At 52.5% G+C, this 27,417-nt stretch overlaps 2 protein-coding genes across 10 annotated transcripts in view; one reads left to right on the plus strand and one right to left on the minus strand.

Annotated features, from left to right (window-relative positions):
* The first annotated feature begins 411 nt into the window (after positions 1 to 411).
* On the plus strand, positions 412 to 17,083 carry C24H19orf81 (chromosome 24 C19orf81 homolog). 5 transcript variants are annotated; one of them, XM_085682810.2, is made up of 5 exons: positions 412 to 838; positions 14,726 to 14,798; positions 14,917 to 15,037; positions 16,090 to 16,223; positions 16,628 to 17,083. In XM_085682810.2, the coding sequence occupies exons 2-5, from the start codon at positions 14,764 to 14,766 to the stop codon at positions 16,944 to 16,946; spliced, it is 609 nt and encodes a 202-aa protein (XP_085538936.1). In that variant the 5' UTR covers positions 412 to 838; positions 14,726 to 14,763; the 3' UTR covers positions 16,947 to 17,083. The 5 variants fall into 5 exon arrangements, with proteins under 5 accessions (XP_085538936.1, XP_048294144.3, XP_085538935.1 ...); XM_048438187.3 differs by lacking the exon at positions 412 to 838 and adding an exon at positions 2,742 to 3,118 and having other exon boundaries at positions 16,751 to 17,083; XM_085682809.2 differs by lacking the exon at positions 412 to 838 and adding an exon at positions 2,768 to 3,118.
* Positions 17,038 to 27,417, minus strand: part of Shank1 (SH3 and multiple ankyrin repeat domains 1) — a 49,459-nt gene continuing 39,079 nt past the window's right edge. For 3 of the 5 annotated variants that reach the window (XM_087901277.1, XM_087901276.1, XM_087901275.1), the window contains 3 exons: positions 25,856 to 25,952; positions 22,239 to 25,326; positions 17,038 to 20,195 (listed from right to left, as the gene is read on the minus strand). In XM_087901277.1, the coding sequence (XP_087757403.1) occupies positions 19,478 to 20,195; positions 22,239 to 25,326; positions 25,856 to 25,952 (3,903 nt within the window). In that variant the 3' untranslated portion in view covers positions 17,038 to 19,477. Of the gene's footprint in view, positions 20,196 to 20,601; positions 20,683 to 21,677; positions 22,136 to 22,238; positions 25,327 to 25,855; positions 25,953 to 27,417 lie in introns of those variants that run through there. The other 2 variants (XM_087901279.1, XM_087901278.1) reach the window with 2 other exon arrangements.

The following is a 27,417-nucleotide window of genomic DNA, read 5'->3' on the forward strand; positions in this document are numbered from 1 at the left end:
TCACTGAGGGAAGCCAGGAACCTGAAGCCAGGAACCATGGAGGAAAACTACTTTCTAGCTTGCTTGTCACTCATGCCTCTCCTTGGCTATCTTTTATAAATTCCATGTCCACCTGTCTACGCTATGGTCCAACCCACTGTGAGCTGGGTCCTGCCAAAGCCATTAACAATCCAGAAAGTTCCAACAGAACAGCCTATAGGCCAAGCTGAGCTAGGAAATTCCTCAAAGGAGGCTTCTCTCAGATAGCTCTCAGCTGGGTGGGACTGACAGTCAAAGTGAACCAGGACAGATGCCTTTCAGGAGTCCTTGTCACTGCATTTAACACTTGATCCCTAGTTGTGGTGTTTGCTTGGGCACTTGAGGTGCGGCCTTCCTCCAGGAAGTGTGCCTCTCGGGGCAGGCTTTGAGAGTTCAAAGAGAGCCATTCCCAGCTTGCTCTGCTTCCTGCTTTGTGGTTACAATGTGAGCTTTCAGCTTGCTGTTCCTACAGCCACCATTGATTCTCATCCCTCTGCAACTATAAGGCCAAGTAAACCTTTTCTTGTCTAAGCTGCCTTGGTAATGGTGTTTATCACAGCAACAAAAAGTGGCTAATTAGTCACCTAGGTTGCACAGAAGACCAGGCTAACCTGCTTTGTCTGAGACTGTATTCTCTTCTTCTGCACTCTTTGGTCTCACAGGACTTAGAGGGGCAAAGTCCACTGGGCTGGGGCTGCACTGTTAGACACAGAAGAGCACTCACTCATCCATTCAGTGTACATGCCTCTACCCTGAGGGCTTCCACAGTCGATGATGTTCCTTGTCCTACAGAGATGGAGTTGAAGAAGGCAGGTTAATGGTAAGTATTTTGAAATTACCGGGTTGTGGGTTTTGTTAAGAAAAAAAATTCTAAAAAGGGGCAGCTCCGCCGGCGCAAGAAATCCAATTAGGTCAGATCAAAACAAACCAAAATGCCCATTGTTTTATTAAGTACAGTGTTCTCGGGCATGGTGGGGAGACAGGACAGGACAGCGGGGTGCCCATGCAAACCAGGAACCATGTGTTTCTGTGGGAGTGGTCTTGATCCTCTCCCAGGGCGGGGTCAGGACCTGGCATGCTGGGATTTGGAGTCAAGACTAATGCAGCTCCCAGGCCAGGGAGGCTGGGATGAATGCCAGGGGCTGGGGGCTATGCTCCAGACTTAACAGGTTTCTCTGCCAATGCAATAAGCCAGATCTAGCTGAATTAATAAAGCCAGGTTTAATAAACAGAGCAAAGCAACTCCTGGGTGACTCTCGGGGGAGGCAAGAGAGAAATCACCTGGCTGGTCTATGGGCCAAGTCTTAAGTACCCTGTAGACATAGTCTCAAGCATCTCAAGGGGAGGAGCCTTGGCAGGCTGCTTGGTAAGTTTACTGAAGGTGGGATCTGGAGAGAGAGAGGTGGGGACAAGGTGGAGGTTCCACCAAACAAAAGAGAGGAAGGGAAGAGCCAGAGAAGCTGGGGAGCCCTTGCCTTGTGAACACAGCTCCCAGAACCACAGGCATGCAGGAGCACTCCCGCTCTCGAGTGCGTGCACCCTCAAACCCTCCCTCCCTCTTTTCCTCCCTCCCTTCCTCCCTCCCTGCCTGCCTCTCTCTCTTCCCACCCCCCTTCCACAGCTTTTGTCCCCAGAGGCCCGGTGAAGAGACCCACACACACTACCTTCATCCCATTAAACCCCTCACCTAAGCTCCGCCTATCTGGCATATTTGTCCCTCACCCACTATGGGCTCTCACCAGCTGCCAAAGTCCCTCTCGAACAGAATCGAAACACCTCCCCAAACAAATCCAGCTAAACCTCAGAAGTTTGTTTCTCAGTTCCTAACAGGGAATCGCGAGCTTCAGACACAGTGGATCCAGCCATGCCAATCACCGGAAAGCTGTCCTTCCCCTCCACCTTCCCCTCCACTTGCTCCAAGCAAGTTCTGCACCTGCAAGGTGGCACATTGGCTACTGCCACCGTTAGAGAAAGAGAATGAGACTCTAGCTTTGGCTGCAGAATCTGGACTGATCTGCAAACTCAGGAAGCAGTCAGCCGTGAAACACAACAGAGACCTCCTGGGAGGGGAGAGCAGGGATTCCAGCCTCAGGGTTTCTGCAGCTGGAAGGCAAGGGCCAGCCTAGGCTATAGAGGCAAACTGTCTCGGGGTGGGGCTGGGGGGTAATTAAAAAGAGGGTGACACAAGATACAAAGAGGGAGCCCGGGGGCACGGGGACAAAACTTCCCCGATGGTCTAACTGGGCACCTGCCTGCATAAAGCCTCCGGTCCTGGCCTTCAGTTCCACTTTTCCCACATTCAGGAATATGAACCCCAGCCCTGCTTCCCCTCTAGCGGCACCATGGTAACCAGCCTAACGTCCCCTCCCCCCTAGAGAACTCAGTTTGTTTGTCTCCAGGTATCTAGTCGGGGATGAACAGAGGGCAAGTGGGCACAGACAGGGGATGAGAGAGGGGCGGGGCGGGGCGGCAGGGGATGGAGCCAGAAGTAGCTATGGAAGAGAGACTGAGGAATCAATCTGGGAGAAGGGGAAGGGGAAGTAGGGAGGCTCAGAGAGGGTGAGGGGTTGGGGAGAGACTCCAAAGAATGAAGAGGGGGCAATCCGGGGGGCTAGGGAGCTGTTGGGGAGGCTGATGGAGAAGGCTGGGGAGATGGAGGGAGAGACCAGTGAGGTGGGGAAGAGGAGAGAGTCTTCTGGGAGAAATGTAGAGGACAGCTGGGGCATGGGGTTGGGAGGGAGGCAGGCAGAGAAGTTGGGGGAAAGCCAAAGACAGGGATGGGGCAGGAGGTGTGGAGAGAGAGAGACCAGAAGTGGGGGAAAGACGGGGAAGGAAACAGACTGGGGCGCACACCGAGTCCCCGAGGTTAGGGGAACGCGCGTGTCCTTGTGGTCTCAGCCTTGCAGTTCCGTGTTTGTCCCACGTGCTTTCAAAGAGCAAGAAGCAGGAGCCGACGGAAAGAGCTGGGGCGTGTGGTCCTGTGTGAGCACTCCGCCCCATCTTCCTGGACCTCCTCCGACCCGCCTCTCCAGGATGCAGTCAGGGGTGGAGCCACACAGCTCCCCAAACCTGGGCGTCCACTGCTTGCACAGGGAGGCAGGTGAGCAGGCCTGGAGGGCAGGCGAACCGGCATTCCGGTACAGTTGGTCCTCGAGCTTCGAACTACATTTCCCAGGTGGCCCTGGCTGAGAGTCTGGGTATAGAAGAACTACATTGCCCTTGGGATTCTGCAAGTCTCTCGCCAGTGGGGTAAGCCCCCAAAGTACATCTCTCAGAGGACTTTGCAATTCCCCGGGCTCTTAACTACTTTTCCTAGGAGGCTTCCTTGCTAATAGTCTGGAGTCAAAACTACATTTCCCAGGAGACCTTGCAGAGTCTTAGCCAAGACTCTGGACTACGAACTACATTTACCACAGGACTCTGCAGGTCCCTGGCCAATAGTCTGAGTCCAGAACCACATTTTCCACCAGCCTCTGCAGTTACCAGGCTAATTAATAGTCTTTTTACATGAAGTTCTGCCGCGCACAGAACGCTACTTCTGGGCCCAAACTTATGTTTCCCATGAGACATTGCAGTTCCCTAGCTAATACTCTGTGTTTAGAACTCCTTTTCCCATCACCCTCTGCAGTCTTCTGACGAATACCCTTGGTTTACAAATAATTTACCTTGAAAAGGTGCAGTGTCCTGGCTAACATCTCTGAGCCCAGAACGCCATGAGCCCCCTGGGCCTCAACAATGCCTCTGAGTCCATTTCTTTCCTAGATGCCTTAACTCCTGGGTCTTGCAATATTCTTGCGAAGTGTGGCTCTGGACTCAGAATAGTTTGCTGTCTTCCTGTCTTCAGTCCCTGTTCTTTATTTTCAGATGGCCCCACCACCAATTCAGATGCTGAAACAGAACCCATTTGCCAACCTTTCACTCCAGCCCCACGCAGTTCCTCTCCCTGCGCCCCCGCCCCATCCTTGCCTTACTGACTTCTGGCTACGTCTGGTTCTTTTCTCTGTCCATAGTTCTGACTCCTTGTCATTGGTCTCTCTGCTCCACCAGGGCCCAGCCTGGTTCCAGGGAGCCTTTCTAACATACACCCAGACCATCGCTGTCTCTTGCACACATCAGCCGCAGGCTTGCAACCTCTGTCAGCACAACTCACCCGCTTCCCAGTAAGACTGCATGGCTATAAATAGCAGAAACTTACTCTGCAAAGAATAGAAATGGCATTGTCCTACACACACACACACAAAAACCCAGAGATCAAATTTAGTGACACCATCAGGGAGCCAGTTCCTTTCGTCTCCCAAGGTTCTAATCTGAGATGCATTTCCTTGGTATACCAGCTTGCCTACCTCATGGACACAAGGTAGCTGCCATAGTTTCAACCGTCATTTCCGGAAGTCTTCATTCAAAGAGCTCCTGAGATGCCCTCTTCTCCCATCTCAACTAACACTCAGTTGTCCACCTCATCCTACCTAGCAAGAAGAACAAGATGACCTTATTATTCCTTTCTAGGGTTTTCGGCTCAAGCTGCACCCGCGGATCATTTAACAAAATTCTCTGCCACTAGGGCTCAAGCTGTCCTAGGTTTTAAATGGTTACCACGTGGTGCTGACAAACTGGTTTAAGCCTAATGAATATTCCTGAGGATCTGGGAGCAGAACTATAAACCTCAAGACCTGCCCCCCACACATGACCCATCCTCCAAAAGCTCCCATCACTTACAAAACAGCCCCCAACTGGGTATCGTGTGTTCAAATGCTTGAGCCAGTAGGAACATTTCACATGCAAACTATGAACTTGCTAAGTTCCTACAGCCTTTCTGTCCCACTGTGGATCCCACCTCCATAGGGAAGCATACTGTGCTAGGCCTGGGGAAGGATTTCCTCTCCACTTCAGCTAGACTGGGAATTCTCAGGGGAAAGTGGGTATCAGTCATTTAATACTGTTAAGTTTTCTGGTGAACGAATTCTTTCCATTATCCTCCAGGATACATAGGAAGCCATAGAGATGCTGTTAAGAAATGAAATTCTTGAACCTAATTAATTAGTAAATACTTTTTCTTTCAATGTTTGGAATCAAACCTAAGCTGGGGGATTCTAGGCAGGCGCTCTTCCACTGAGCCATACCCCAGCCCCTCACTGGGGGATTCTAGGCAGGGGCTCTACCTCTGAGCCACACCCCAGCCCCTCACTGGGGGATTCTAGGCAGGGGCTCTTCCACTGAGCCACACCCCAGCCCCTCACTGGGGGACTCTAGGCAGGGGCTCTACCTCTGAGCCACACCCCAGCCCCTCACTGGGAGATTCTAGGCAGGGGCTCTACCACTGAGTAATGTTGTGAATAAGAATGGCTCTCCAAGTCTCATATATTTGAATGCTTAGTCACTAAGGAGTGGAACTATTTGAAAGGATTAGTAGGTGTGGCCTTGCTGGAGAACCTGTGTTTCTGGAGTTGGAATTTGAAATTTCAAAAGCTCGTGCCAGCCCCACCCCTCACTTTGCCCATGGATTAGGATGCGGCTCTTAGCTCTTAGCTACTGCCCCAGTGTCACATGTGCTACCACGCTTTCCTGACACCATGGGAATGGATTAAGCCTCTGAAACTTTGAGCAAGACCCTGGACCCTGATTAAGGTTGCCTTGGTCATAGTGCACTGACTAGGGCAGGAGTTGGTGCCAGGGAGCAGGGCACTGCTGTGACAAGCCTGACCAGGCTGCTTAATGAAGGAATGTGGACTTCGGGCCTTCAGACTAGAAAAGCAGTTGAGTGCTTTTCATGAGGCTTAATGGGCCATACTAGTAGGAACGTGCATGCTGCAGATAGTACTTTATTTAATTGTGTAAAAGTGTGTTACGTTTGTTTGTGCTGCATTTGTTTAATTATGTAAAGATGTGTTGTTGTTTCACCTTGCCTGCTTCAGGCACCTGATTGGTCTAGTAAAAGCTGAACAGCCAATAGTTAGGCAGTGAAGGGATAGGTGGATCTGGTGGGCAGAGGGAGTAAGTAGGGGGAGGACTCTAAACTGCAGAAAAGGAGAAGAGAGAATGAGGGAGAAGGAGAGGGAGACACCTGGGGCCAGGTGGCTGCCAGACAGACAGACACGGACAAGTGAACAGAATGAAAGAAAAGTAGAAAGCCCTGAGGGAAAGCATGGGTGAAGATAAACAGGTTAAAAACTTATAAGAGCTAGCGGGACAAGCATAAGATAAGGTTGAACGTTCATAACCAATAAGAAATATCCGTGTCATGATCTGGGAGCTGGCTGGTGGCCAAAAGAAGTATGTTACATTTGAAGTTCCAATGTGGGACTCAAATTTCCACATAGGACTAAGGAAGCTAAGAAACAAAGAAACAAACTGGACATGGTTCCTGTACGCGGCTCTGTCATGCAGTGACGAGTATTCTGAGTAGAAACAGCAAGCTAAGTAAAAAACACTTGCCACCGTGTGGGCACCAACATCCCAGAGCCGGGGCTGTTAAATGCAGTTCCCGGTTAGACTCAGCACCCAGTTGAACGCAGCTCTTGGTCAGGCTCTCGGCCATAAAGCTTGGCTTTCATGGAGCCGAGTGGGGCAGAGCCACCCACTACGGCAGTGCTGCTTAGCAGTTTAAGGTTTGGTTCATACGGTCAGAAAAGGCTAGAGACATGCAATAAAGACAGGTCCAGATGGAAACATCCTCTAAACAGGTTGCAGTGTATTTAAAGATGTGCATAAAAATGGGTATAGACAGTCATAGAAAAAATAGTCTATAAATAATAAAGTCTTTAAAGAGAGAGTACAGTAATATAAAAGAATAAGCCATGTAAAGATGAGAAACACACAGGGAGTCTGGGTCCTGAATGGTGTTGTGTTGACTGCGAATGTTTTGTGTTGCGTTGACTACACACAGGAGCTTCCGAGAGACAGGTCTGTCAAAGGGACTGCTGAACTAAACCAGCCTGGATACTGTAGGCATGCACTAACTTTAAAATGGAAGTCAGAAAATGTATTGCATTGGGGGAAGAAGTTATGCTTTTGTTTTCTTTGAGGGAACCTTGAGAAAACCAGAATAATTGTTAGGTATTGGCTGAAGTAGTCTGAAGGGTTGGAGCATCTTCGATTTTAGTAATTGAAGCTGTTCTGGATGTTGAACTCAGAGGAAACTGTAACAGAGGAATTTTCACATGCTGGATCACCTGGGTCATTCATTTTCCATTGGTGTCTGGTCCCCTTGTACTGAAAATACATAAATTTTTAAAGGTAACATTCTTATCTGTAAAATACAAGTAAAGATTGTGCATTGTACACAAGTCAGTCAGAGATGATTTTCTGTTGCATGTTTGAGCAGGTAAAATATACATTATATATCTTATAGTTATTTTAGGTTTATTTCTTTATGTATATACCCAGGATTTTCAGGGGATCTTTCTCGATCAAATCTGATTTTCCTTAACCCAGAATGAATTCATAGCCTCTCATTTATTGTGGAAATGTAAGCATAATCTCTCCCCCAAAGTGACATATCTTTTGACCTAAATTTTGAAGCTAAGATACTTTTAAAATATATATGTTTTGGGGGCTGGAGAGTTGGCTCAGTGGTTAAGAGCATTGCCTGCTCTTCCAAAGGTCCTGAGTTCAATTCCCAGCAACCACATGGTGGCTCACAACCATCTGTAATGAGGTCTGGTGCCCTCTTCTGGCCTGCAGACATACACACAGACAGAGTATTGTATACATAATAAATAAATAAATAAATAAATAAATATTTTTAAAAAAAATATATATATATGTTTTTTAAAATTTAGTAGCTTTTATAATTAAATATCTCTTAGCAGTTATCATTTACTCATTAACAGTTAAAAAAATCTAAAGACACACAATAAGATATGGGATCCAGACTCTGTGTATTTTACATCTTTATATGGCTTATTATATTTTTTTATTACTTAATTTCTTTTTAAGGACTTTAAAACTATATTTTTAAATGTAAGACTGTATATATTCTTTCTCTTTGCTCTCCCAAGTCTACATACATTTATAAACACACCATGACTCGTTTAGAGGCTCTTTTTGTCTGAATCTGTTTGGTTGTGTATCTTTATCCTTTTTCTGATATATGAGCCTTTAAACTGTGAGTGGCGTATCTGTACTGCGGCCAGCATGAGAGACTGTGGGAGCCCACCATGCAACACTGGCAGCTCAAGCTAACAGCCTACAACCAGGGATGCACCACTGTGCCAAGGCCCACAAATTAGGAAACTGCTCTGTGTGTCTAACGCCCTTTTTTAACACACATTTTTTAGAGTTTTCTCAGGCTTTATGTGGATGTATATTTGCCATGTTGGAATGCCATGTGTCGTGTGGTTATTAGTAATTCTCTCTCTCTCTCTCTCTCTCAGTTTTTCAAGACAGAGTTTCTCTGTGTAGCCATGGCTATCCTGGAACTCGTTCTGTAAACCAGACTGGCCTTGAATTCAGAGATCTGCTTGCCTCTGCCTCTCAAGTGCTGGGATTAAAGGTGTATGCCACCACCACCTGGCATGACATCGGGACCCGAGTGCCCGTTTCATGTCCAGTCTGACATTGGACATGAAGATGCAGAATTTGGAGTTTTCCCTACTGGGTTTTGGTCTTGCTTTGGTCCAGTATTTTCTTACTATGTTCCTTTTCCTCCCTTTTGGAACAGTAATGTATATTGTAATTTGAGCAATTATATATGTTAAAAGTATGTAATCTGCTGCTTTTTTATTTTGATTTTACAGGGGTAAAATCAGTTTAAGTGATTTACATCAGTTACAGTTTAAGTGATTGCCATGAGTCTCAAGAGACTTTGAACTTTGGAATTTTAGACAGTATTGAGACTGTGATAGATTATGGGGACTTCTGAAGTTGGACTCAATGCATTTTTTGCATTATGATATGACTACAAGCCTATGAGGACCAGGGAATGGAATGTGGTGGTTTGAATAGGAATGGCCCTCTAGGTTCATGCATTTGAAAGTTTAGTCAACATGGAGTAGAACTGTATGAAAGAATTAGAAGGATTAGGAGGTGTGGCCCTGTTAGCGGAAGTGTGCACTGGGTCCCCCAGCTTGTGGATCGTGATACAGCTCTCAGTTACTTCTCCAGGACCATGACTGTCTGCACTCTACCGTGCTCCTTGCCATGATGATAATGAACTAAGCTTCTGAAACCGTAAGCCAGTCCCAATTAAATGCTTTCTTATAAGATTTGCCTTGGTCGTGGTGTCTTTTCACAGAAATTACAGTGACTAAGACACTCATGGGTTCTAGGCAGGGCTGTACCACTGATCCACAGGCTCATCCTTTTGTTATTTGAAGCAGGGTCACAGTTTGTAGCTCAAGCCAGCCTTGAATTTTTGATCTCCTCATGTAGCCTTCTGAATAACTGGGTGACAGACTTTGATCACCATACCTGACTCTGTGTGTGTGTGTGTGTGTGTGTGTGTGTGTGTATGTATGTGACTGTGTGACTCTGTGTGTGTGTTCGTGTGTGACTCTGTGTGTGTGACTGTGTGACTCTGTGTATGTGTGTGTGTGTGACTGTGTGACTCTGTGTGTGTGTGCATGTGTGACTGTGTGACTCTATGTGTGTGTGCATGTGTGACTGTGACTCTGTGTGTGTTTGTGTGTGTACACATGTAGGCAGTAATAGGAAAGCTATGAAAATGTTCTACCACTGAATAAATATACTTTTAGTAATTTATTGCATAATTATAGGGATTAGAAATGCTGCCACAGTTTAGAAAAATCCAATACGTATTTAATATCACATTTCCTGAGAAATCATTCTCATTCTTAACAGGCGTTGCCACGCCACATCTTCCAATGATAAAACACACATTTCTAGGGCATCGATTTCCTTCTAAGTCCTCAGGATAGAAATGCAGAGAGTTTTACCCCATGGCAAAATCAAGACATTAATGAACTCACTTGTCCCAGAGTCCCTAGGTGCAATGTGAGCAGTGTTTTCCTGATTGTTGTGTGGACATCCGCAACATTTGCGTGGACACCCCCACTACATTTGCATGGACACCCCCGCTACATTTGCGTGGACACCCCCGCTACATTTGCGTGGACACCCACTACATTTTGTGGACACCCCCGCTACATATGCATGGACACCCACTACATTTATGTGGACACCCCCCCACTAATTAATTAATTGCAGTCACAATATCATTTCCACCAATTTTTATTTCACCTGTGCCTCCATATTGGTGTGTGTGTGTATCTCTGTGTGTGTGTGTGTGTCTATGTGTGTGTCTATGTGTGTGTAGATCAGAGGTTGACATTTTCAATCACAGGTCACTTTTTTTTGAGACAGGATTGTCTCACTGGCCTGCAGCTCACTGATTCTGTTAGATTGACTGGCGTTCTGTCTCACTTCCCCAGCCCTGGGATTGCAGGCACATACTGACATCATGAGTTTTGGGGATCACGCTTAAGTATTTATGACTGCATGGCATCTTAGTTTGTTTTCTGTTGCAGTGACAAAATACCCTGACCCCCCTAAAATTAAGGGGGAATGAGATTATTCGACTCACAGTTCCAGGGCTGTGACATCGGGGACGTGAAGGCATCAGGAGCGTGAAGCCACTGGCCAGATCACATGCACTGGTGTGATCTGAGAGCAGTGAGCCCATGCGTACATGCACGCCAGTGCTCTTCTTGCTGTCTCCACTCTTGCTCATATGGTCTAGGGTCCCAGGCCCAGAGAGCAATGCTGCCCACAGTGGGCATGCTTCACAGGATCAGTTCCTACAGACACACCCTCAGAACACCCTGGTCGGACAATTCCTCAGTGAGACTTTTTCCAAGACGACTGCAGATTGTATCGCATTGACTATTAGAAGCACCACACAAGGCAAGCACATTACTGACGGAGCCGTCCTCATAACCCCATCCAAACTGCTAGGAACTTTTAAGGACATGTCTACCATGTCATAGTGACAGCTGACAAAATCCACAATTTTTCCAGGAGATTCTCTTGTGTAGTACATATTTAGATTTTTATGTCTAAATCTGGACTTAAATCCCTGACTTATGTCCAGATCTGTTTGCTTGTTTTTGTTTATTTCCAGTCGGTTTGACTGAGTTCAGACTCAAGTGGTTCCCACAAGGGTTTCAACTCAACCTGGGGCTTTCCCTGTCAACGCTCACACTGGACCATCTCTGCACTTAGCACTTTGCTGGATGCTTGGGCAAGAACATTGAGTCTGAGGCTGAAAAGATACCTCAGTGCTTGCTGCTCTTGCCAGGGACCCAAGTTCAGATTTCATCATTCATGCTGGGTGGCTCACAGCCACATCTAACTCCAGCACCAGAGGGTCTGACACCCGACCTCTGTGGGTATGTCATACAAAATTAAAAATAAAATAAAACTTAAAAAACAACATCAAGCCTGTTGGTAGTGGCACACACCTTTAATCCCAGCACTCGGGAAGCAGAGGTGTTGTACACGTATTGTGAGACCCCCAAACAAGACCAGCATAGAGCCAGTATCTGATGCAAACACACAGGGGTTTATGGAAGCAGGTCTGGACCTGGGCAGCAACTCAGCACTCAGGAGACTGAGAGCGGCCCTGAGCATTTATAGGGTAGGGCTTATTAAGGGAAAAATCACAAGCAGGGGCTCAAGCCTTGGGGAAAGTCTTGGGGTAGTTGACATTAAACCTGATTGGTTATGGCGAGTGGGAAAATACAGAGTTGAAGGGTAGGGTGGTTAAAAATAGATCACGCGTGGTTGAGGCACGCGGTTAGTAGCTGTCATCAGTCACACACAGGGCAGAGTTCAACCCATTTCGGGAACTTGGGATCATGGAAATGGTGTAAGAGGGGTGGGTAAAACTAACCTAAGGATTAGTTCAAATTTAACTATCACAGAGGCAGGCAGCTCTCTATGAGTTTGAGGTCAGCCTGGTCTACAGAGTGAATTCTAGGGCAGTCAGGACTGTTTCTCAAAGAAACACTGACTCAAAAAACTGAAACGAACCAAAACAAAAAAATCAATAAAACACATCGAGACTGTGGGCTGGGTATGGTGAGGCACACCTACTATGCTAGCACTCAGGAGGTTAAGGCTGGAGGATTACCATGAGTTCAAGGCCAGCCGGGGCTAACAGACAGCCTGGGCTGTAGATTGAGACCCGGCCTTTAAACACCATTAAAGGGGTTGGGAGATCGGTCAGTCAGCAAAGTGCTTGCCGTGCTAGCATAAGGGCCTAAATTCAATCCCCAGAACCCATGTTAAACAAAACAAAATGGGCAGGAGAGATGGCTTCAGCAGTTCCTGCAGATGAGGCAAGTCTGGACCCCAGCACCCACATCAGGCAGCTATCAGCCACTTGTTATTCCAGCTCCGGAAGATCTGATGTCCTCTTCTAGCCCCTGCAGACACTCACATACATGTGGCACACACAGAGACACAAATAAAAATAGAAACAAATCCTTCAAAAACAAAGTAGGTGTGGTAGTGCACACCGGCAATCCCAGCACCGCACAGGCAGAGACGGCAGGTTCCTGGGGCTCAGGGACCGGCCAGCCTAGCAGACTTGGAGAGCTCCAGTCCTGTGAGCGATTCCGTCTCAAAATGCAAAGTGGACAGTGCCTAATGACTGGTACCTGAGGCTCATCTCTGACCTCCACACACACAGACCTGCGCACTTCTCAGAAGGTGGTGACAGCCAACTGTATAGCATTGTGGAATTAGTTTAGTAATTGAGCCTATATGGAGAGCAGATCACAGAGTGTGTGCATATGAGAGACAGTCTGCAGCAGGGAGATCGGCCAGCTCAGTGTCACGTGAGGCACCATGTGACAGGGTGGCATGACATGATGAGACATGTACATCACCCGGAAAGTGCTGGTCTAGAATACCCAGTGAGGGGCTGGGGTCATGTCTCAGTGGTAGAGCATCTGCCTAGCATCTGCCTAAATAAGCCCCCAGGGTTAATTCCCAGCACTATCAATGAGTCACTGGATACACCACAGTGATACACTCTGGAAAACTTCTGTGTTTGAAGTATGACAGAACCTGCAGATTCTAAGCTGGGGTGTTGGTGGAAAGACAGGATAAAAGTGAACAAAAGTAGTCAAGCGTGGTGACCCACTCCTTTAATCCCAGCACTTGGGAGGCTCAGGAAGGTGGATCTCTTGAGTTCAAGATCAGCCTGGTCTACAGAGTAAGTTCCTGGGCAGCCAGGACTACATAGACCCTGTCTTAGAAAACAAAACAGCAATGCAACAACAACAAAAGATGCAGATTCTAGTCTTGGGTTTGGCTCGGAAGGTTGCCTTCAAACAAGGTCCCACACTACATCTAGAAGAGTCCACGTGCACAAAAGGAGTATTTATTTCTGATGTAAGATGGAGCAGCTGGGGCTTTAAGCACAGGGTGCTGAGGTGAGATGCCACCATCAGCTCTGAGCCAGGAGGGGCCGTTTGATCCTTTCTGTAGTTTCTATGTTGTTTTGGTTTGTTTTTGGTTTTAGAGACAGGGTTTCTCCACATAGCCCTTGCTGTCCTGGAACTCTCTCTGTAGACCATAGTGGCGACAAACTCGAGTTCTTCCAAAGGCCTGCGCCACCACTGCTCAGAAGTTTGTGTGTTGTGAGCAGCTGTGTCTGGCCCCTGTCGTGACACAACCTCACAGTGCTCCCATTTCAGCAGGTCTTGCCCTAGTGGCCCTGTCTGAAGTAAATGTCAAGGAGCCCTGACTGTCAGGGGCAACTCTTCTCTCTTCTGCCTTGAAACACAGTAACATAAAGGAGGCAGACTTTAGTTGATCTTAGAGTGGGTTGAGGGATGCTTGAACTCTACAGGGCAACTCTTAGGCCCAGGATCCTTCTACATTGTTGCTCGGCATATCCCAATATGATTGAAAATAGCCTGCTACTCCACTCACAGTCCAGTCCCTCTGAAGGAAGGAACCAAACATCAATGACAGTTTCCTTCCTTCTCCCTCCCTCCTTCTCTTCCTTCCCTTCCATCCCTCTCCCTCCTTCCCTTCCTTCCCTGCCTTCTTCCCTCTTCTTCCTTCTATTCCTCTTCTTCCTCTATCTGTCCCTCCTTCCCACACTTTTCCTGTGAAGCCCAGGCTGACCCTGCAGTCACTGTGTGACCAGACTGCCTTTGAACTTATGGCAAACCCCCTGCACAGCCTTCCTAGTGCTGCAATGATAGGTGTGCACGCCACCACACTCGGTAAACACTCTTTTATGTCAGTGGCTCACAGTTGCTCACACTGTTGGTGAGAATTCAGTTGCCAGGCCACAAAGGAGCTGGTCAGGGAAGCTCTAGACACCCTTGTGCCTGTACAACCCTCGGGCTGAAGTAAAGAGGAGAAATAGGTCATGTGTGTCAATCACTAGCCAGGGGAAAGAGCAGCCCATCAGCTAATGAGCAGGTTCACAAGAAGGGATCACATGAAACTTGTCAGTTAAGGTCCAACCAGCAGGCTGAACTTCAGGATAAATTCTGGGCAGAGTGGTATTGTTCTCTTGCAGGCCCCTTCAGCCTGAGCCTAATGAGGAATCCAGAGTCTCAGAACCAGGTGGAAGGATGGATTTTGTTGCTTCCAGGTGGCATCTCAGAGACTGGCCTCTGAGATCGAGCTTTCTGGGGTAGTGTGTACACTGTTGGGTGACTCTCTTCTGAAAAGTCGTGGCTGCCAAGGGCACTTGGAAAATGACACTGGTTTCTCTTGTACCTAGGATCCATCCTTGTGGATCTGGAGGCTACAGAGGAGTCCATGGCTCGGAGCCTATGCAGACCCGTCAAATCCTCGTGAGTATTCCCTGGCTCCAAGAGCACCAACTTCAGCTCCTGCAGCGGTGACAGCAGCAGCCCCTGACCTCAGCGATCCCTTTCCTTGTCTTGCTTCTCTCCCCCGCCCGCCCCCCAGAAAGCAGTACCTGCGACAGGTCATCTCAGAATATGAGGCACTGGACCGGGAGCTCCCATGTATCCGAAAGTTCTCAGCACCGCCCTCTGCCCAGCCCCTCTGCCTATGCATGGAGACTTCGGTGAGAGGCCGTCAGCTCTTAGCACGGATTGTTTTGGGTCGTGAGAGGATCACCTGCTCAGAACTGAGATGGCCAGGCATGGTAGTGTGTGTCTATTATCCCAGAACTCTAGAGGCAAAGTCAGGGGGAGCAGGAGTTTGAGGTCAGCCTCAGGTACACAATGAGTTCAAGGCTAGCCTAGGCTACCTGAGCCCCTGGTTCAAACAAGAACAAATGTGCGCACGCGCGCGCGCGCGCGCGCGCACACACACACACACACACACACACACACACGAACAAGATTATATCTGCTTGTGTCTGACGTTAAGAGGCACCTACTCTGTACTAGGCACCTCTTTGGGTGTTTTGTGACTTTACTCTGTCATGGGGGTTGCTGTCCTCGTTTCTTGGGAACAAGTCCCCACCCCATTTTTCCTTTCCTGTGTGCCTTTGAGGAAGGGACCCCAGTGCCATCATCCCACCTAGGGCGCAGCAGCTCTCTCTCTCGAGCTCAGAAGCGAAGAGGTACACGGATGGGAGGAAGAGGCCATACAGCCTCCCCTGCAGACACACCTAACGTCTGACAGGCGGAGGTCAGAGGACAACTCAGCTCCCGCCTTCTACCTTTATGTGGTTGTGGAGATTGAACTCAAGTCAAGCACCTTTACCCACTGAACTGTGGTGCCAGCCTGTCCTAATTGGTTTCATGTGCTGGGACAACTATTTCCTCCCCTTTGGCACTGTGGTCAGCGATCAGCACATCTCCTGAAACAACTTCCTCTGATCCTTCTGATACTGCACCACCTTAACATGAGATCATAGGTCCAAATTCTGCCAAGCACCTTCCAGAACTTTAAGGCACCATCTATGGCTGGTTTCTGGGACAGTTTCCCTGTAGGGTGGTGAAATTGTAATCATTCTGGTTTTTAAGAATGATCTTGAGTGGCGGACGCCTTCGCATCTGAGAGACACCTGTGGTCTCCTCTTTGACAAGAGTAACAGAACCTAGTGGGTCTGCAGGTGAAGTCTGGGCCAGCCTCCAACCAGACTGAAGCTGTATACCCCCCACGCAGGAGGATTTCACGCACCTGGAGGTGTTGGAGGCTCTGGAGGCAGAGATGCCCGGGGCCATGGAGAGTGGGCGTGTGAGCAGTATCCGGTATGAGAACATGAATGTCATCTGCGGGACGGCCGGCCGCAGAGACAGGTGAGCCCATGCATGGCCGTGGTCTAGGTTAAGCGGCTGATGGGAGGGGTGAAGCCAGGGAGACGGGGTGTGGGGGGGTGTCTTAGTAATGGAACTTGGAGATGGAGTCCGAGCGAGTGAGGGGGGAAGTGAGGGGAGGGACAGTGAGCAGTGAGGGGGCGGGGCCGAGACTAAGAAGCTGGTGGGTGGGGTTAGAGTTAGGAGGTGAGTGGAGCTGAAAGTCACTGAAAGACTGGAGCCTACAGTGAGAAGGTGAAGTCAAGGTCAGGGAGGTCAGTGAGGTGTGAGGTTCAGAGTCACCCAGAGCGGCGGGTCCTAGGCCGAGTGACACTTTGGGCAGAATCAGAACGATGATGGCATTGAGGGGGCGGGCCTGGACTGAATGGCACCTCTGGCCGAGTCAGCCGCGGTCTGGAGCACCCTTGGTCAGGTGGAAGAGACACCAGGAGAAATGGCAGCGGCGGCCACGAGCGAAGGCGGCCGGAGCGAATCCCGGCGACATCCTTCGGTATTCGCCTCGCCCGCAGATGGCTCATCACCGTCACAGACTTCCAAACGCGCTCGCGCCTGCTGCGCTCGGGACTCTGCCTCCGCGGACTCGCTCACCCACTGGTGCGCCACGACGATCTGCTGCTGGGCGATTACCGCCTTCACCTGCGCCGATCCCTAGTCCGAAGGCGAATGCTCCAGGCTCTGGGGGCGGAGCCGTCCGAGGAAGATTGACGCATGGCGGGGGCGGGTCCCAGCTGCGCCCCGCCCCCAGACCTGCCGCATGTAAGGGGCGTGGCCTCTCTAGGAAGGAGGCGGGGCCGGCTCGAGGGGGTGGATACTGTGAGTTTAATTATAAAGAATGACCTGATACAAAAGCCATTTCTCTCAGCAAAGTCTTGTTGGGCGTAGGGGGCGGGGCAGACCTCTACTGTCATCCATCAGGTCACACCCCATCCCTGCTGCAGAAGGAGCCCAAATCCTTTCTCGTCCCCTCCCGCCCCCTTGGAAGACAGTTCTAGGGCTTTTATTTCAGGAGTTTTTTTTCCCCCGTTTGGATTTGTGTGTGTTCTAGTTTTTTAATTTTTATTTTGCTTTGTATATTTTTCTTTTGCTATTATTTCTCTTTTTGCTTTGTCTCTCCTCTCCACCCCGCTCCCCCATCCAGCCCCTCCCTCTTCCCTTTCCCTACTCCTTTCCCCCCCTAACCCCACCCCTTACTCCCTCCCCAACCCCGCGGCACCCATCCGGAATTAACAAGCCCTTGATAGACAGGCGCCGCGCAGGCCCCCTGCGGACGGGGGGCATCCGACCAGGGGGAGGGGGCGGGTAGGGGCCCAACGCCACCTCCTCTCCAGTCCTTGTCACCCCTCCCCCCTCCCGCGACCCTCCCACAAGGTTCCCTGCATTTCCCTGACGTGGTGAGGGGAGGGGGCTGGCCCTCCCCTCCTGGGCGAAGCGCCCCCGGGGGTCCTGGGGGGCAGCTTTAGGGAATGGGCTGGGGGGAGGGGAGCTCCCTTCTTTGGCAGCTGAACATGGGGGGGGGGACCTGAGGGCGATGCCCTTCCCCCTTTTACCCACAGCAGGGGAGGGGACTACCTAGGGGAGGAGAGGTGGCTTTAAATTCCCAAGCCCCAGAAGCGGGGGGGGGGGGGGGGGGGGGGGGACACGTGCAGGGAGGGAGGAGCCATGCTAAAAGGAGGGGGAGGGGTAATCTGGGAGAGAAGAAAGGGTGGGGGGAAGAGGAGGATCTTCGTGCAGAATGGACTGACAGACGGATGGATGGACTGAGTGACAGCCTAGTGAGCTGGGAGCCAGCGTGCATGCGCAGGGTCTCCTCTCCCTAGGAACAGCAGGAGGAGGTGAGCAAAAGACCTAGGGTGGCGCAGGAGAAGAGGAGGAGAGTTGTGGCTAAGAGTGCCTAGAGAGAGGCAAGTATGCAAACTGAAAAGAGGCCAGGCTCTGCAGGGCAACCGGGGAAGTCACCTAGAAAGACTGAGCAGCGCAGCAAGCACTTCCCACACCTGAGCACCATAAAAAAATAAAAAGGAGAAAGAAAGAAAGAAGGAAAGAAAGAGAAAGAAAGAAAGAAAAGCTCCTGGGGAGAAGCAAAAGGCTGGGGAGGGCAAGTGCGCAGGAGGATGCAGGAAAGAGGGTGGATGTCAACAGAAGAAGCCTTGGGAAACAGAGGCAGGTGGATCTCTGAGTTCAAGGCCACCTGGTCTACAGAGTGAGTCCCAGAGACAGCCAGAGCTACACAGGGAAATGAGAGACAGAGAGAGAGAGAGAGAGAGAGAGAGAGAGAGAGAGAGAGAGAGAGAGAGATCTGGGATGTGAGTGTGCAAGGGATGTGCCACATGTCAGGGAGAAGGCAGGGGACAGGAGTGTCATCATGAGAAAGGGAGAGTATGGGCTTGGGGGCGCCAGGACAGGAACGAATTTCCAGGTATGAGAATGGAGGTAAATGTGTTTAGAGTGTGCAAGGACAGAGCAGAAAGAAGGGGTGGCCAGGGGCTACAGGAGTATGCCTGGGTCTGCGAGAAGGAGAGGAAGGAAGGAAAGTCCCATGTGTGTCTGCAGCATGGGTCCAGGGTGATCAGAGAAATAAAGGGTGCAACCCCAGCCCCCAAGAAGAAAGGATGCAGAGAACAAGCTAGCAAAGGCCATGGCGCTTGAGAGAAGAAAGAGAACGCAGCGCGTTAGGGAGCAGAGAGGGCCTTGCAGGCAGAGGTGTGCAAGACAGCCAAGGGGACAAGCTTGTGCAAAACTGCAGCCAGGGTGGGGAGCCGGCAAGCAAGAGGCAGGGGGAGGAGGAGGCTGAGGGGCCTGGACAGGTGGAAAGGGTTATTAGAGGGGCACAGGTGATGGAATAGGAGGGCAATCTTCCCCTGCGGCCTGGGGGGCAGCCCCCCATCCAGTCAGGCTCTGGGCTGACCCTCTATGGCTCTGTCTGTCCCCCCCCCAGTCGACCTTTTCCTCCTTCTCAGTACCCCTGTGTCATTTTCTAATCACACTCCCCCCCCCCCCCCACACCACTAGCAGCCCAGTGTCAGCTGCCCGCCTCTTGTGAGGTGCCAGTGTCTGGCCTGCATCCGGTCCATCGGGGACCTCAGTCAGGCCTGGGGAGACAGGGCAGGGCACAGTTTTAGCAGAATCCCTGGCCCCCTGAGAGGGTGGGGGAGAGAATGATGGTCAGAGGGGTCAGAGGTCAAGAGGTCAGCAGGCTCAAGGGTCCTATGGACGGGTTGGTCCGTCCAGGCCAGCCATCACCTCTCCAGGAAAAATTTGAGAGCCCGGTCAATGTTCATTCGGTGGCCCACCCTGGTCACGCCCAGGTCCACATAGTCCTCCTTGGTCAAGGCGGGCAGGTGGGAGCCATCAATCTCGTGGTCCAGGAACTGGGCTCTGTGCTCTGATAAGCCCAGCCACTCCAGCCAATCGGCGACGTCAAACTTGGTCCAGAATCCGAGAGGCTTGGCGCCAAATGGCTTGTCCGGGGGCAGCGAGAGCAGGCGGGTGGGTGATAGAGAGCGAGAGGCTCCCGACAAGGCTCCTCCGAGACCGCCAGACATCCCGGGGTGTGGTGGCACAAAGACTGGAGCAAAAGGGTCAGCCGAGCCTCCTGCCCCTCCGGTCGGGGAGCTACGGATGTCAAAGATGCCCGGGTAGAGGGGTCCTGAAGGCAGGATGGGCAAAGAAGAGGGCCTGGGCGCTGGGCTGACCTTGTGATCCGAGGCAGGCAGCAGCGAGGGGCTGGGTGCCCGGCGGAGCAACGGAGGCCGCATCTCAAATTCCACGCCCTGCAGGTGTCGGGTGGAAGCTGAGGCGGGTGAGGCTGAAGGGGATGTAGCTCCTGGGGCTGCAGCTGTTGAGGAGGAGACCCCAGATCCGGTGGGGAGTGGAGGCAGAGGGGGTTTAGGCCAATTCTGAAAGATGCTGCTGCTGGGTTTGGAGAGAAGAGAGGTCTGGGAGTCTTCGGAGAGCCTGGAATGTGACAAGGGGTGGGGGGTAGGGGACCAAGGGTAAGGGAGAAGGGTTTGGGGGGAGTGTTGAGGGCAAGGGTGAATAAGAGGCAGAAGTCATGATTCAGAGGGAGAGACACAAGGGTAGGGGTAGAGATGGAGAAGATGGGGTGGTGGTAAGGGAGGGTCAGATGAATGTCAGGAGAGAAGTGAAGGGCAAGAAATAGGACAGGGAGAGGGTGATAGCCAAGAGAGATGGAAGAAAAAGAACCATTAAGTGATAGCAATAACACCCGCCACCACTTGCTGCAGCGCATGTGTGTCAGGCATTGTTCTAAAGGCTTTCTGAATCTCCGCTCAATTTAATCCCCAACAGCCCTGGTGGAAGGTTACTATTATCAAGAGCACAGAGAGCTTAAGAAACTTGCCTAAGGACACACAGCCAGGGAGTGGCAGAGCCCAGTTAGAAGTCACCAAAGTCTGAGCTCTTAACCACTACTCTATACTGCCTTTTTTGGTTATGGTCAGTCATAGCAGAGTGGAAGACAGGGAGACAGAAACAAAACAAAACAAAACAAACAAACAAACAAAAAAGAGGGTGGGCGTTCAAGGGGGGAAAGAGATGGAAGGGGGTGGGGACAGAGAACAGAGAGAGAGGTGAAGAGAGGGAGGTGAAGAGAGAAGAAACAAGGGGAGAAAAAGGTCCCCTCATCCCTTGAGCTCCCTTCAGCACGGCCACACAGTAGGGCCTTTGAACTAGCTATTTCCACTGGGTGGCTAACTGTCCCCCATACGGCCTGGTGACCTCTGAGAAAACTGTAACCAGCCAATTCTTGGATTGTTTTGCGAGGGTAGCTGTTATTATTGTGCCTAGTGTCTAGCTGGGGTGTGGCTCAGGGGTAGAGCTCTTCCCTGCCTAAAATCTCCCAGTTAGGGCCCTGGGGATGTGGCTCAGTGGTAGAGCCCCTGCCTAGAGTCCCCCAGTGTGGCATCTGAGCCTTAATAAACTAGCAGAAAGATGCGCTCTGGGTCTGGCTTGAACTGTCCACTGTGCCCCCTCCCCTTCTCCAGAGGGCACACTGCTGTGCTAAACATGTAATCTGTGCACTGATGCCTACCTGCAGCTCCCTCCCATCCACCCATGGAAAACAATGAGTGAATTGTTTCTTATCTCCCCAGCTTGCTAAATCCACCCTGGATTGTTAGATACAGGGGCCAGAATCACAGTGCACTGTAGACAGATAGGAAGCATTTCAAGCTCTCCTCCGTGCATCTGAGTTAAAGATGGGATTGCTCTCTAGCCATTGTGAGAATGGGTCATGGCTTCAAAGAGACCACAACTGAGAAGTATCTGGGGAGTGACAGCATGGGCCCATATCATCCTATCTAGAGGGAGCTGGGTTCCCCAAAGATGCCCCACCCTCCTCCATCACGTCGACCGCAGTGGCTCAAGTTCTGCCCCAACCCCTTTCAAGGAGGCACTGTGAAAAGTCACACAGACACCTTTAGCTAATGCAGTTTTGCTGTTGATATTTTGTATCTAGGCTTGGGGATGTATAGTCGGTCATTCCAGTTACTGGGGAGACTGAGGCACGAGGATTAGACATCTAAACTTGGTTTTTGAACTCTAAACAGAGTTTAAGGCCAGCCAAAGCAACTTAACTAGGTCCTGACTCAAAACACAGTAAAAAGGTTGGGGGCTTTGCTCAGTGGTTGAACCCGTGCCTACAGTCCCCCAGTAAGAGGTCAGGGTGTGATTTGGTGGTAGAACCCCTGACTAGACTCCCCCAGTGAGGGGCTGGGGCCATGGCTCAATAGTGGAGCACTTGTTTAGCATGCCTGAAGCCCTAGGTTTGCTCCCCAGGACCATCAAAAACAAAATAAAAACATGTAGCCATTCATCTTGGGCCATGGGTTATGGTGACCATGGAGCTGAAAGTGTGCTTCTTAGAGGTCCGATTCCTGCAAGACAGCCCAGTTTGTTTTCTGTAACTCCGAGGCTCTTTGGGGACCTTGGGCTCCAGCACCTGCCATAGCCACCCGCCAGTTCCAGGTCTCTGCTCACCTCTGACGCTGCAGGGAGGAGGTCCTCTCTGGGATGTAACTGGCTCCTCCGTGGTGGCTGTCTGTGCTGCCCCCGCTGCCTCCCCGAGCCCAAGGCAGAGCTCCTCCCGCGGCAGAGGACCCACCAAACTGCTGGAGCTTCGAGCTGAGTTCGCTGATGATGCTGGCTTTGACCGTGGCCAAGGCAGAGGCCTGAGGCTGGGCCAGGGGCCCTGGCAGGGGTGGGGGTGGGGGTCCCGGACCCTCCTCCCATGGTAGCAGCTTCCGAGGCAAGGACGAGGCAGTGGGCAAAGGTACAGGCGGGACTTCTGGCTCAACCGCCACGGAACCTCCTGCCACACCTGCCGTCGAGGGTCCTGAGCAAGCACTCAAGGCCAGAAGCCCATCTGTTCCAGCTCCGGTCACAGAGACCGTGGGGCTGGTGGGGGTGACAGGATCTCGGAGTCCCCCACTGGGACCAGGTCTCAAATTTCCACCAGCCCCAAGCGCCCTGCCCCGGAGCTTGGAGGGAGTCATGAGCTGTGGGGGGTACGGTGGGCCAGGAGTCCCGCTGCCCCCGAAGGCCTGGCCATCCAGGTAGGCTACGTAGGTGTCCAGGAGCTCAGTCCCACTGGCCACCCCGGCCCCGCTCCCAGCCACACCCCCCGTGTTGCCTCCTCCTTCCGCAGACAAACTGCTCAGTGTGGATGCGCTGCTGATGGTCTCCAGCGGGTGATCGCTGCTGCTCCGACTGTCCACCTCCTCAATTCCAGAATCCGTGCCAGGTGGAGGATCAGGGCCTGGCTGCGGGGCTGGGGGAGCTGGGGCTGCTGGAGCTGGCGGGCCTGGAGCAGGAGTATCCCCAGGAGCCGCGGGAGCCCCCTGGGTCAGCGTGGCCACTTCGCTGTCGTAAGAGGTCAGGCTGGACGCGGTGGAGTCCAGGGTGGGAGGAGCTGCGGCCACAGCCGGGGGTGGGGCTGCAGGTAGAGGGGTAGCTGGGGAGGGAGGGTCTGGCAGCGGGTGGGGAGGCCCGGGTGTGAGGGGCGACTCTGGCTTTTCGAAGCTGTTGGAAAACTCCAGGGGTGGAGGCAGCGGCTCCGCGAAGAGGAATTCGCCGTCGTCCACATCCACCGAAGGGGCTGGCGGCGGCAGGACCAGCAGCGGAAGGCCGTTCTCCTCACTGCCCCGCGGAGAGGTGGGAGAGGCTGGCAAGACCCTGCGAGGGCTGGGCGGTGGGACCCCAGGCCCGTCTTCAGTGGAGGACCTTCTCGTGCCCGCTGGGGGAGGCCGGGCCTGGCAATTCTCAAGGAAGCGCACATGCAGAGGCAGCCGCTCAGGCTCCTCGGTGGCTGCAGTGCGCCAGGCCTTGCTCACCCCAGGAAGGGGAGTTGGGGGTTCCGGCCCCAGCTGCAGCAGGAGCGGGCCAACCCCTGGAGCTGACGGGGGCAGACGGTGCAGTAGGGAGCGGCGAGCTGCAGGTGGACTGGCGGGAAGGGCCTTCTCCTGACTCCCTAGACCTGCCCGGTACCCTAGCTCCCGGCGCGCGGGGTCCCCCCACAGGCGCAACACTGGCTCGTGACGTGCATGTGGTGAATGGGGTGAGTGAGGCGAGTGGTGGTGGAGGGTGGGCGGCGGGGCATCGTAGCGTGGCGACGGAGGTCTCGGAGGTGGCTGAGGGGTGCCCCCACCGTCCGAGGACTCCTTCAAGGCCCGCTCCCGGGCGGCCAAGGCCAGCCCCAGCGGAGAGGCGGGATCTAAGGCCTTGCCAGTCAGCGGATGCACCAGAGGCCGCGGGGGGAGGAAGCTGGTGAAGGCGCTGCTGCTCCCACTGCCCCCGTAGGCTCGACTGCCGGCTGCGTAGGCCCCATAGCCCCCGCTGCTGCCCCCTGACTCTAGCCGGAGGTACGGCTCGGCGGAGAACATGCCTTCATCAATGGACTTGGAGTGGCGCAGCCGAGGACCTGGGGGAGCCCCCGGGCCCAGCCCGCTGTCGCCTCCATCCTCATCTCCCGCATCGGTGGACAGGAACAGCGTGGACCGCCGCCGGGCTTCGTTCTGCCAGCCTCCCTCCCTCCGTGCCGCGCCCACCAGGGCTGCTCCAAACTGGCTGGTGAAATCCAGGGTTGCTGGGCCGCTGGGCGACCCAGGGGTGGGCACGGGCGACGGGGACGGCGGCACCGGGGACGTGGCCGGCGCAGGGCTGGGCGAGGATCCGCCGCCGCCCGCGCCGTCGGGCTGGGTGGGGGGCTCAGCCTCTGTGCTGCTCCCCTGGCTGCTGCGCCCGCTGCTACTGGTGGATGGGGCTTTGATGATGATTGTAGGGATGGGGATGGAATTTTTCTCCGATGGCCCGGCCGGAGGTGGTTCAGGCCGCGGCAACGCTGGGGATGTTGGGGAGGACGCGGGAGCGAGGTTGCCCTTCTGGGGCTCGCCTTCCACTTTGGTCTGCTTGACCAGTGGGCCCTTGCGACCGCGGCCCGTGCGGGCAGGCACATACATAGCTGCACTGGCCGCCCTGGGGGGCAGCTGGAAGTAGCGCAGGGCGGGAGCCTGAGTGGGGCCGCTGCTGCCTCCGCTACTGCTGTGGTGGGAAGGTGATGGGGCCCCCGAGGTCGGGCTGGGTCCTCCGCCCCGCCAGCCTCGAAGGCTGGGCTGGGGTCCCAGGGCCAATCGAGGTGGGGGATCGTCGGGAGAACCTCCTGTCTCCATCTCCGGTGGGTGAGGAGGGTGTGCATGGTGATGGTGGGGCTGCGGAGGTGGGACGTGATGATGGTGGTGGTGAGGTGGATGGTGATGGGCAGGGGGTAGGGCTCCACTGTGATACAGGCTCTTTTCTCGGCCCCCAGCACGGGTGTCAGGAGGAGATGGCCCATCGAAAGATGAAGGGGAAGAGGCAGGAAGGGGACCCCCAGAACCGGGGTTGAAGGGGCCTCCCCGAGGGGAGGGAGTGAGGCGGCCGGAAGAGGAGGGGGCTGGAGGTGTGCTATAGGGAGGCTCTGGTGGGGATGTAGTGGGTGGTGGGGGTATGTCCTCTGAACCGGGGACAGACAGACTACGGCTGAATTTCATGGCTGGGGGTGCTAGGTAAGGTCTGTCATCTTCTGCAGCCCCTGTTGAGACACACAAAACCAAGGGAGGAATTGGAGACTGGACCAGTTCCTCCTAGGTGCAAGCTGTGCACTGCGTAACAGCAATCACCAGCAGGGGCGCAAGGGAAAAGGCTCAATTAAGTGGAATTTTACCCTTCAGCCACGAGGGGGCGCCGTTTACTAGTTGTTCAAAGGTTTGCGCACATGATAATTTAATGGTGATTTGGAGTGAGTTTAAAGCAGGCTTAAGAAGAAAAGGCTATCTATCATTTTTACATAGAGCCATGCAAGAAGCAGCTGACTTCTCCCTCAACAAGTATCTGCCTCTACTTACTACCTGCCTGCTACCAACCCTCCGTCCTTTGAACACCGAAAGACCCCAGTTTTTTAGATGCTACCCTTCCCAGGTCACACAGCTGAGAAGCAAACCTCGAATTCATCCAAACCCGACCTCACTTAACCAGGGTCAAATCTGGTGCTAGGATACATTGCCCAACCTAGACAGTCCTCTCTTATGCTCCCGGACCACATCCCGTTCTGAGAGACATACCAATAGATTTCTGCCGGAGCATAAGGCCAGGTCCAGGAGGCAGGAAGGAAGGCCGGTCATAACTTGGCTGGGAGCGGTGGTGGGGATCAAAGCTCGACTTCAGCGTAGTAGTTAGAGGGAGAGAGAGAAGAGAGAGTAGAGAAGGATCAGTCAGAATTCTCCACACTTCGAGGCTTTTCTCCTCGGAGTCTCTGCACGACAGAAACATGGTGTGGGGAAGCAGAGAGCTGTCCCTGCAGAGCCTCTCTGGGGTGGCAGTCAGAAGAAAAGAAAAGAAAAGCAAGCAAGAGCTGCCCCCCTAAGCCAGCACCACCTGCAGTCATGGCCTGTTCCCAGGTCCCAGGCACACTCTTCTGGCCAGTTTCTGTCGCTTCTCTTGTCCAGCCCTCTCTAGTCTCTTTTCCAGACTTGGCAGAGTCTTTCAAAAAGAAATCAGGGCTGGGGAGATTGCTTAGTCAGTAAAGTACTTTGCCACACACACAAGCATGAGGCCCTCGGTTCTGATCCCTGGCAGCTGCAGCCCATATCAGACCCACAGAAGCACCCAGGTGTGAGGCCAAACAGGCACAGCCACAGCCACGGTCCTACCTCAGAGCCCACGTGAGCTACTCTTCAATTTCAATTCATCATTATCTTAAATATGTGTGTGCGTGTGTGCTGCATGTGTGCGTGTGTGCACGCACGTATGTGTGCATGTGTGTGAGTGCGTGTGCGGTGTGTGCAGGTGCTCACACAGTCCTCTGCTCAGAGGCCAGAAGGGGTACCAGAGCTAGAGTTGCAGATGTTGTGGGGGATGCTGGACTTTGTGGGCCTGGGATCCAAACTCCCATCCTCATGACAGCACAACAAACCCTCAGTCACTGAGCCACTCAGATCATTAAAGAAAAATTTCTGTCTGTGTGAGCATCCATCTCATCTGTCCGAGCCTGTGTCCATCATTCCCTGAGATTTCTGATTGTTCATCCGCCATTCCATCTGTCTATCACTCCATCTGTGCATATTTTTCTGTCCATCTGACTTTCCACCCATCCATCACACTGGCTGTGTTTGAACCCAATGTGATGGTGATTCCATACAAAACATGTGGACCATGTCCATCGTCCTGAGACCTCAGAGGGCAGTGATGGCCTGAGAGTCAAGGCTCTCCTGGGTCTCAAGTGCACCCTCTGGCCTACCTAGGTTACAACTGTCTATTACTATGTTTGTCTTATTCATTCCCTAACAAGGATGTCCTGTCCGTGAAAGGCAAGCTGTAAATAAATTAGAGAACAGAACACAGAGTTCAGTGTGCTGACTTACACTTAACATCCCAGACCTGGAGAGGCAGAAGCAGGAGGATTGCCATGAATTCCGGACTAGCCTGGTCTACAAGTGAGTTCCAGGCAGAGTCAGCTACAGCATAAGACCCCTGTCTCAGAAAAATAACAAACGTCCAAGGAAAAAGGTTGCCCAGCCCTGGAGAGACAGATACCCTTGGAGGGTGCTGCTTCCACAGGGCCAGGGAACCCAGAAACAGGATAAGTGCCTGTGATCCCACTAGAGCAGCAAAGAGTCTGAGAGTC

This window comes from Myodes glareolus, chromosome 24 (assembly GCF_982192425.1).
Source record: "Myodes glareolus chromosome 24, mMyoGla1.1, whole genome shotgun sequence".
Classification (NCBI taxonomy): domain Eukaryota; kingdom Metazoa; phylum Chordata; class Mammalia; order Rodentia; family Cricetidae; genus Myodes; species Myodes glareolus.